This window comes from Morone saxatilis, unplaced genomic scaffold (assembly GCF_004916995.1).
Source record: "Morone saxatilis isolate NCDOM2014 unplaced genomic scaffold, NCSU_SB_2.0 Contig3, whole genome shotgun sequence".
NCBI classification, from domain to species: Eukaryota; Metazoa; Chordata; class Actinopteri; family Moronidae; genus Morone; species Morone saxatilis.
The window spans coordinates 17,579,884-17,591,133 of NW_023339873.1; the positions used below are offsets into that span (position 1 = coordinate 17,579,884).

Here is an 11,250-nt window from a genome sequence, read left to right on the forward strand (position 1 = left end):
AGTTCCGTACTAACAAGCTTTTAGCACACCGGGCTGGTTAGAATAATCCAAATGTTGCATGTTCAGTCAGAGTACTCACTGCCGCTCTTTGCCATGGCAGTATTCATGTTCTGGATGGAGATGACTCTCTTTTAAACCAAACATGCACAAGTAGATTCAGAGGGTGCTTATCACAGTGTGCGAGCCAGCTGAATGGGCTGGTTGTGTAAGTGTGTGCGTGTTTCATAATTTGGGTTATCCTATTTGTTTTTTGTGATTGTTGAAGGCTGATTCCAGAGGTGTGGGTGTGTGAGTGTATTTTCGTGTGTGGACGGGCTTGTGGCTACACAGTAGGTGTTGCGCTCCGGAGCGCTGTCTGAACATGTGTGGGAGTGTGTATGGGAGTGCTGGTGAGAGTGCTTGTGGACTGCCTGTGGAGTGTGTGGGTGCCTTCGTCGTTTTGAGATGGTTTTGTGCTTTTTGACATTCAACATGGCAACTGTTTCCATGCGGACAGAGCGCAACAAAGACAGTAGAGACGTACGACAATAACCAAGCAAAAGAACCAAGGCTATTCGTCAACAGGGACAACAAAGCACTTTAATTTGCACTACTTTAAAGCACATTTGTTTTCCACTTCTGTGCAGTAGCTTTCCCCCGTACTGTTTAATATTCATATGCAAAGATCAGATACCCTCCTTAACACATACACCTAAACATTAATGGCAATTTTAGGAGCCTAGCATAATCACAACATCATCAACCATCCAGCCATCTATTTATTTTTTTTTTTGTCACATACCTGAGTCAGTGTCACCATAGCAACAGGGTCAGCTGAGCAGCCCAGATGTCCTTTTCTCCAGCAACGTCCTCTCGCTCCTCCTGGGGAATCTCTAAGTGCTCCCAGGCATTGTGGGAGATATAGTTCTTCCAGTGTGTTCTGTGTATTACCACCCTGTGTTAATTAGGACGGCAGCTGTGAAGGACACTGTCATTGTCGGCACGGTTCAATCAAATCCTCTTTTGGCCAGTCATCGGTTAACCTGTCAGAGGTTAACTGGTCTGAATATGCATATCTTTTCAGGCTCGATTCAAATGTTACACTACTTCCTGTCCTTTATTATGTCAAAATAAGTTAGTTATTGTTGATTTTCAGTATCTTACAGTTCAGTTTAATAAGCGTTGTCTTTCTCATCCACTTCACAAACTACCAGATAATCACTCATATCTAGTTTCTGAGTGTGTCTTAAATAAATTGTTGCACAAGATGAAGATCAGCCTTGCACTGCAGCTGAATCTGTATTATACTCAGCTTCAGACACTTTCCCGTTAACAACAAGGACATCTTTAGACTTTTCTTTTTTTTTTACTTGCATCATAAACCCTTTCAGGTTATCGTTAAGCAAACTGCACAGGCTACAGAAATAACATTGTCATAGGAGATTATCCTGAGGAGGGAGCAATGTGAAATCTGTCAGTTTTCGGGAATTATTCTGCTGTATTGAATTCCGAATACACTCTGTTAGGAAATAAAGTTCGAAAAAAGTTTCTCTCAGGTTTGGTATGTGGAACCATTACAAGGTCCCTACATTTTTCCACATTATTATCCGAGCTTCTTGTGTAACAAAGTCTGTTATTGTTTAATCGTCCTGTGAGTCATCATTCAGCCCCCCCACACATTATCTAAGGGCTATTCTCTGCATTTTAATGGAATACAGTAGATTTGGTTAAATAAGTCATATTAGCTAAAACTGAACATATACTGTAGACTTTACTCACAAATATACAGTAAATTGCCCTATTAATGTTTCTCCTATTCTTCGTTTATAGTCAAAAGATCATGATCAATGTGTAGTCATTGTTATTTTTACTTATTGTCAGGATCACTTCTGGTTAAGTTCCATTTAGTGGCTGCAGGTTTGAATACTAAGTAAGAAGCAACTTGACCTACAGTATGGAAGGTGAGAATCTAAATGCCACAAACATATTTTGCATTTGTGAGTGAGCTTCTGTTTTATGAAATTAAACAGGAAAATGAGAAATAATGTTAGACATCCTCCACCACACATCACCTACAACTGTGTTACAGCGCTTTTATTACAGTGTCGGCAACATGCCAAATGTTAGGGACTAAAGTATATAACGTATATAGAGAAAACCAAAAAAAGATGTAGTCTTAAGTCAGGGAGTCAAAAGTAAAGAGAGAAACTGTCTGTAGATTTCTGTGATTGAATATTATTTACCCTGTTTGAGCCAGTTGGGGAATTATACAGAGCAGGATCCCACTCCATCTGTGCTGTGAATAATTCAGTCCACAGTGAGAAGCTGGTACAGTGTGAGCAGACAGGCATTCCCATGGGAGAGTGCCTCCTGCTCCTATCTCACCATGTGACCAAACATTGTGGGCTACCAACAGGCTCATTACAGCCCAGGCACATTTTACAGAGAGGACCAACGTTTACTCAAAAAATCAGCAAGTCTGGCTGTTAATATGTAACAGCCTTGTTATACAGCTCATTGTTTTTGTGATGGAGGAGTTAATTTAACCTAATTAAGCCTGTATGTGTAAAAACTAAGCAGAGTTTACTACACAACTCATACACTGTACGTTTTGAGTGGATGTTTGAGTGGCTGTCACCCTATAACCCACACCGGACAACATCCTGTTATGTCTCATTTACTTCATCCAGGCGGTCCAAAAACATAATGAAGACATAGTAACAGACCAGAGCCCAGCTGATTTTCATTATAAATAAAATAAAGCATCATCATCATTGATCGGAAAATAAGATGCCATCTAAGTCCACTTTGTCGCCAAATGAGCTCATTACCTCCATCAGTACCATGGCAGTCGTTTGGTCTAATTGAACAAAATGGACTTTATATGTAGTGATTTCCGAGTTGAAAGCTTAATTCATCACTTTAAATGAGCTCGGCAGTAATGTGAGGAGTGAACAATGTATTCTTCCTAATTGCACTAAAAACATCTGTTTTATCTCCCTCTTTTATCTCTTCTTCTTACTTATATCTGACACTCCAGTGAATGTCTCAGACATCTGCACTCATTACTATTGATTTTTGCTAATCTAATGTAGAGCTACCATTGTATATGGACATCTTTTGTTATTTTATACTTTGACACTATAAATTATTAACAGTTAAGCGTCAAACTCTTCATGAGGAGTACTTCACAGAATCTGTTATTTAAGAGCTTTTGTGGAGCTTTGTGCCCAACTTTATGAAAGTGCAACATTAACACAAGAGAGTACCCTTTTCAATCTAATCAATCTAAATACTTGACATCTTTAATCTTAATTTGATCATTTTATTAATTCTAAGTTTGATCAAGTATAAATGGGGTGTGGATTGGAGTCAGCAGCAGTATGTTGTATTGTACATGCTCTTTTTCCTATCCACTGCTTCCCACAATCCAAATCCTTCTCACTATCATCTTATGGATGTTGGAGAGAGTACAGAGTGGTGTACAAGTTTGTTTCTAGTGCCACAAACTTTTTGTGAAAAGGTTTGTGTGCAGTGTTACATACATAAAACCCTTGGTGCAACTGGTATTACACGGAATACAAACCTCTGCAGCACTGAGAAACAAGGAACTGACATAATGCACCGCACACTGTATTTGATTGACGTGCACATGATGTTATTTTATTTTTCCGTCATTTGCAAAGACACACTCATACTGGATAATTCCTGGCTTTAACAGGGGGCCGTCTACTGCCACTGCACAGAATGGTTATTGCCTCATAGCAGTGGGTGCAGCTCCCCCCTAAATTATGGAAGATGCGTAGTCTATTAAACTGTAAAAAATATTTTTCAAATGTGTCCCTACTTGTTGAACAATAAATTCTACTGACAGCATAAGACAACATCCAGACAGTCTGTGTATAGCAGCTCTTACATGACAGCTGTTTGCACTGATGCTACGCACACACACAGATACCCATGAGACATAATTTTCCCTCTCTAACATTATTCTCAGTGTTTCATCTCAACATTATTCTCATTATGCTGGGATTGGGCAGGAATTGTGGCATGAAAGTGACATTTTAATGTAGTTAAATGGAGCATTTCTTCTATTTTTTTATGTGCAACAGCTTGTGAACAGTCAGTGACCCACTCATCTTCTATGTGTCCCCGATTGTAACAAATTATTTTGCCGGTGTAAAATGTCAATGAATTTCCTGAACTTTTGCTCAGTGAAGTGAAAAGGTTGCACTAAATTACGGTGGCTTAGTGTTTTTTTTCCGTTTGAAAGGGTTACATTAAATACTGTACTTAGGAACAGTTGGGATTCAGCTCATTTCATTGCTTTGATGTCGCAAGGGCAAGTGCAGCCAGAAACGTCACACCTGATCATAACATAACACCTCCATGAATGTGTTGGAAGGTCATATGTGTGGTGGAAGGTCACACAGCTAGCTTTCATCCATCAAAAACTCCCTCAGATTGTCTGCATCAACAGGGTTCATTGTGGTTTAACAAATCCTGCCTGCATATCTAATGATGTTTTGTTTCCAAACCAAACCGTATCTACTGATGTGTGGTACTCAGTGTTGCGTTTAATGGCTTCTGACTTGCCTGTGTGTCTGGAGTCTGGAGTGACGTTGCTCTTGAACCTGTTGCTATGGCAACCAACCAGTTGTGTCGCTCTCCTCCACTTGTTTTCCGTCTCTCCCGGCCCCTTTCAATCTACCTTCCTCCGTCTGTCTCATCTGTCTTGAACTGATGTTTGTAGGAAGTGGGCGATTTTTGTGTGCTTCCCCAAAACCAAACTAATGCACTTAGACTATTCTCACATCAAAGGTGTATTTGAGTATGGCATTCATTATGCTGTTAAAGTGCATAATGCTGCTTTTGAACAAAAACCAACCACATTCATTTCAACATTAGTAAACACTAATTCACATAATATAAAAATGGAAGCATTACAAAGAAGACTGACTAAGAAGAGGGTTTGCTTTATGGCCATTAGAAGATGTCTTGGTTACTTTTCCAGCAGCAGTATTCTTGCTGCCACTTTTGTTTTTGTGTTAGCTTACGGTTACTAACTTTTCACCCATTTAAAAGAATAGTAGTCATCTTAGCCATGTTCTCATTTGTTGCAAACAACAGCAACTTCAACTTTACTTTCTGTGTCTCAGTCTCTCCAGAGGTGCTGGGGTTTCTGACAGCCATCGCACTCTTCATCATCCTCATGACCCTCCTGTTCTGGTACCTCAACAACAAGTTGGCACTAGAGAACCCAGGGAGCCTTCAGTGCCTTGATGACTTCAGGAAAAAAACAGAGCTGCAAGGTGAGACTGTGTTTACAAATCTGTGCTTTTGTGCTCTTTTGCTCAAGGTTTAAAGCACATTTCACCACAATTATTTCTACAAATCTTGGATGTTTTGAATAGTACACCTAATGGTCTAGTTTTTATGCTTACAGTAAAGTTTGAACTGCTTTCAATGAATGCTACCGGACCCAATAGTGAACAGTGTGTCTATGATAATTGCCACTTGTGCTATATACCTTGGTTTAGACTGTTTTAGGTGAGTTCAGTCTGCTAGCAATATCCAAAGAAAAAAACAGACTTGTTGGACAGTAGTATTGTTAGATCATTTGGGATTTTTTTTTGAACAACTCTTAAAGAGGAACAATTTGGAAGCCGAAGTTAATTCAAAATCCTGCTTTTGTATGGGGCATGCACAGTTGTGCATAAGACCCAGGTTAACTTCCAATTTAGAGTCTCTCTGAGTCAGAAGCTAACTTGTTCGGTCTGCTTAAGAACAAGTGAGAGCCGCTGCTCAGCGAGCTAACCCAGTAGCACAAAGGTATTGAAAAATACAGAACTGAAAGAGTCATTCATGAGTCAGTTTGCTAGTGGTAGTGGCACAAACGAACCAGGTTACTTAGAAGAACGGTCTCCTCATCACAATTACACATATAATCATTTGAGATGTGTCTGTTTGAAACTTAAATATAAAAAGGATGCTCACCTTCACCTCTCTTCAGATATTAGGGCACCTTAGATCAAATATGATCGAATCGAATATGATCCTTCTTAAGAGCTTCAGCACAGTTCTTCCATCATTGTTCACGTATCAAACCCTGGGCTCTACCCAGGCACTAGAAAAGCCATGTGTCCAGCCCAGCCACTCTATAAAATGATGGACCTATGCCACCAACTGCAGCATGAGGCCTGACCTCTGCATGGGGACATTTTCCACTGGCACTGGCCTTTCTCAATCCATGAGGGGATTACTGTTGCTGACAGATGTAGGCCTGTTTACTTGTCATCCATCCACAGGGCTTCAGAAGTTTAAAAGGTTGGTGGCCCCAGGGAGCCTGCATGGGGAGTTGGTTCTACCCTGAGAAGCCACCTGGTAAAGATTCAGTTAAAAACAAAGGTGGTGAGGTGTTCTCGGTGTCTAAGTCTTATATTGTTATTATGTTTGCACAATGACTATTTTAACAAAAACATGGGACAAGTATGCTTATTTTTCATAGATTGGATACGCAATCTAGTGGAAGAAGATTTTTCTACTGTCCTCTCTCCTCTCTCCTCTCCTCACACTAGTATTTTAGAATAAATGTTTCTGATGGATCCAAAGCTTTCATTCTTCATTCTTCATGCTCTGAAACAAAATGCACTTTGGAAATACAGTTAGATTTGAGACATTTGTCAGTCTGCCTGGGAGATGTTAGAGAGCAGCCATTTTAAAGCTCTGCTGCCCCTTGCTGGAACAAATGTGAAGCTACAACTGGTGTTTCAGTGGTTGGTCGATGTAAAAGCAAGGATGTTCTAGAGACTGTTGTATTCACATATTATTATACTGATACCAAATTCACCTACTGTATATATTGCTGTATAAGACAATATTCTTGAATCTTTCCAAGAATACAATGATTGTACATATCTTGTTTTTCTGATTTGTTCACTGTTTTCCTTTTTTCTGTGTTTATTTTCCAAAATCATGTATCTACATGCAGGTGGTACAGACATTACATCACAACCAAATTCTCTGAGGCTTTCCATGCAACTCACAGTGATACATCTGGTATGACATCCCATAGGGACACAGATGAGCTAGTCACTCATTTTAATCAAACATGTCTGGCAGTACCTGACTCTATTGCTCCTCTAAAAAATAGCAAGCCTAAATCTCTGGGTTTTCCATGGCTAAATGAGACAACTCAGAGAATGCAGAAAAGCCAAGCATAAATGGAAGTCTAATAAACTACAGATTTTCCAGGATATTTTGAGAAATTAAATGTTCATATATTAAAAAACAGTTAAAGGTGCAAGAGCTGCTTTTTTTCTCAGACCTAATATCCAAAAGCAGTCATAATTCTAAGGTTTTGTTACAAACTATAGATTTGGCCATTACTTACTCACCTAGCCACAGAGAAGTATAAAGAATTTGTTTGTCATTTCACTCAGAAGGTTAATAACATAAGATGCCAGTTTTCACCAGCTGACATGGACTGACAGTTTTTAAAAATAGTTTTCAACCGATTTCATTTTTCTTTTTTTTTTTCTTTTTTAAAGGATATTGTCTCTCTCTGATATAGTTCCAACTGAAGATGTCTCTGACACAAAAGAGTTCTGTCTATTGTCAATAGTTTTTTGGCCACAGGAATATTTCTATCTAGTTTTAAGCATGCAGTAATCCAGCCTCTCCATAAAATGATGATAAATCAGATTTTACTCATTTTAGACCCATCTCAAAGCTGCCCTTCTTAATCTAAAGTTTTAGAAAAAATAGTTTTTAACCAATTGTTATCTTATTTATTGAACGATAATACTATTTTTGAAATGTTCCAGGGTTTCACAAGGCTCAATTCTTGGCCCCAACTCCCACTACATGCTCCCTCTGGATCATATCATTCGTAAGCACATTTCTTTTCATAGCTATTCTGACGACATAGAGTTATACCTACCCTTTGACAAGATGATCCCAATTGCTTAAATTATGTCTCCAGGACATTACATTTTGGATGCCACAAAACTTTCTTCAGCTGAACGAGAGCAAGTCTGAAATAATTTTAGTTGGGGAGCTCAACACAAGTAATATTTTCTTATAGGATCTAGGGGATATGTCATCTAATATAAAACCTGTGGCCAAAAACTGAGGAGTGTTTTTTGATGGTGACCTGGTTTTTGAAGAGCAGGTGAAGAGAGTTGTGCCGTCCTGCTTTCTCCAACTCAGACATCAAGTCATTTTTATCCTGTGCTGATCTGGAGAAAATAATTCATGCTTTTATTTTATCTTGTGTGGACTACTGCAGTTTTCTGTATACCTGCCTCAGTCAAAAATCAATCTCATGTCTCCAACCGATACAGAATGCTCCTACTAGTATTTTAACAGGCACTAAACATAGAGAAAGTGATACCCCAGTTTAAGCACATCTGCACTGGCTACCAGTACGACTCAGAAACGATCACTTTTAGTCTAACCCCTAGTTTAATGTCTGACCTTTTAACTCTTTATGAGCCATTATATGTATCTAACAAACTTGTATTCTTGTATATTAACAATACATATATATATATATATATATATTACTTATATTTCTGTTGCATAACAAAGCACTTTGTTGCATAATGTGTCTGATCATGGACAGAGCTCATTAGTGTTACAATTACCTTCAATAATCTGTAATATGGATATATCTGGCCACTGCATGAAGTCCATTATTGCTTTACCTAACCACAACAAGTCTGCTTCTGAATGTCTCGGTAGCTGCTTTGTTATTTTGAATGATCAGAGTTGTTAAAGCTCATCCAAAGCAGAATTCTGTCTGTCTGTTTGTTTGTTTATCTGTTTTTATATAGGATTTGAGTAAATTATGGTAAAAAGGATACATTCCATTACAGTTCTGTTAAACAGTTGAAATATACAAAGTTGATGATGTTTTTCATGAGTTTTCAGACGCCATGTTTATTAAGCATCTCAGAATGGCTTGACAAGGACAAAAAACAAAACATCAGAGAATGGATGACATTGTGTGTGACGAAACCCAGAACCATTAAACAAAATGAGTCGTGACATCTTGGAATTTTCCCAGTGAATTCAACACACACAAAACACTGGAAGGATAATCTAGATGATTTAATGCAGGAGAAATTAAATAAAATACAGAAGATAGCATTTCAGGATGTGCAGATCTTCCTTTCTGATTTGAAGTCTCTTAAGCTTTGACTGATTCAATCAGTTTGTTATACATTTATATTGCAAAACAAATGTATGTCATGGAAACTACCACTTTTTACTATTATACTATTAAGAAAACATTTAAAGGTTCAGTGCGTAACATTTAGGAGGTATGTATGGTTTTCCTTCCCTTAGAACGAGCCGTTTCTATCTACAGAGGGAGCGGGTCCTCTTCTGTGAAGTCTGCCATATTGAACTACCATGTTTCTACAGTAGCCCAGAATAGACATATGCTGTGTGTGCGTTTAATGAAAAATACAAGAATTTTTTTAAAGTTAATGTTTAGATATTTGTTTCACTCACTGTGTGTCATTGTAATTACATTATATAGGTAATCACGCATGTCATGAATATTAGAGGACATCTCCCTATCCATTAGGAGACATTTTGTCTCTCTACACTTTAGCTTTGGTGACACATTTATAGACAAGTCTGATGAAATCCATTTCTGGAGAACTGCTGTATTCTGACACTATTTTATACAATATATATTTTTTTCCATTTACCTTTTACAAAGAAATTTTACAGGTTTCCCGTGTAATGCAGGATTGAGGCCAGCAGAGGCTGCCAGTCTACCCGACCTTTTGCATCCCAGTATGTCCCTCATTAACCAGGGCATCTTTCTCTACCCTGACCAGACAAGGCCTACTCTGACGCCGACCTGCAGGGCTCATCATCGGACAGCGAGGATGAACTGATGGGTCAGTATCAGGAAGCGGTCAGCCGCTCCCAAGGCCTCCGGGGAGGAGCCAAGGCAGCCGCTAATACCAAACACGCAGGAGGCTTCAGCTGGGAGAGCCGGCAGAAGTACAGCCCCCTGACTGCTGATTATGACGGCTACAGCAGTGAAGCCTCGGCTGACGACGGTAGGTTCTGCATCTGTGACCTAAATTAGAAAAACTAGCATTCTTCCCTGCTAGTATTCATATGTAGAGACGGTGCAGTAGCAGCATTTCTCTGTGTTTTAATATTATTACTATTCAGAATCACTCAATTTTTCCAAGAACATCCACAAAAGACGCCTCAACTGTATAATGAGTAGTTCCACTCATTTAATAGATTAATAAAATATTTCCCCCTTATCACTGCAGTAAGCTTGAGTCAAACGTACAGACTCCCATCCTCCAATCCAACAAACACAAATACGCACCACACACTGATACACACTGTCAGTTAATCCAGAGAGGTGATCAAAGCGAATCTCCCGTTTAGAACACTCTCCGTGGGAGGGTTGTGAAACAGTCAACTGTCTGCATAAGCTGCACAGCCTCACACTTTTCTTTTTTGACGCATCTCTGTTTCCCATCTGCCAGACTCTCCATCACAAGACGTTTACTGCGGTGGATGGAAGGCAGGTTTTCTTTTTATTTCAACATAGACCAAGTCACAGGAGAACACCGGCACTGACCTATTTGGATCAGTCTGTTATTCATCTGTCACTACACTTTACTTGAAGTGTGTGCTGCTGATTTATTTCACACTATGAAAGTACCATCCACACTTCATCTGCACCCTGAACGTGAATCAATCATTTATTGTGTGTAACGTATTTGACATATGATATGCTGCAGTGATATCTGCTGCAGTTATTTCTTATATTGGATTGATGTATTCAGGTGGGATGGTTCTAAAATGAATGAGAGGCTGGATACCGCTCTCGTGTCTCAACCCGTTATCACTCATTTTGCCTCACCTTGGTGTTGCAGTGTTACACTTTCAAAATGAGGTCGCAGTTTGGTCAGGTCTAGGCACCAAAAACCACTTGGTTAGGTTTAGAAAAAGACTGTATCTGACAAAATCAATGTTGACTTTTGGTTTCACAAGGAACTCGAACAGCAGAAATTCTCTCTTTATACTACTGCTGGTGCTGCACCTTCATACACAGGCAAAACATGGCTCTGACCCGGTCTCCTCTTGTGGATTGATGGGTCTACTTGGCGTGGGAGTGGGCTACATGTCTGCACGCTAAATACACTGCCCGTCCAAAAAAAAAGTCACCACCTAGATTTAACTAAACAAATTGGTAAGAGCCTTCCATTGGATAATTACTGCAGT

General features: G+C 39.3%; 1 protein-coding gene across 1 annotated transcript in view; it reads left to right on the plus strand.

Annotated features, from left to right (window-relative positions):
- The window catches only part of LOC118336954 (synaptotagmin-14-like), a 42,436-nt gene that overhangs the window by 12,635 nt on the left and 18,551 nt on the right, over positions 1-11,250 (plus strand). Inside the window, 2 exon segments of the mRNA XM_035673725.1 lie at positions 5,139-5,291; positions 9,834-10,061. Of these exon segments, the coding sequence (XP_035529618.1) occupies positions 5,139-5,291; positions 9,834-10,061 (381 nt within the window).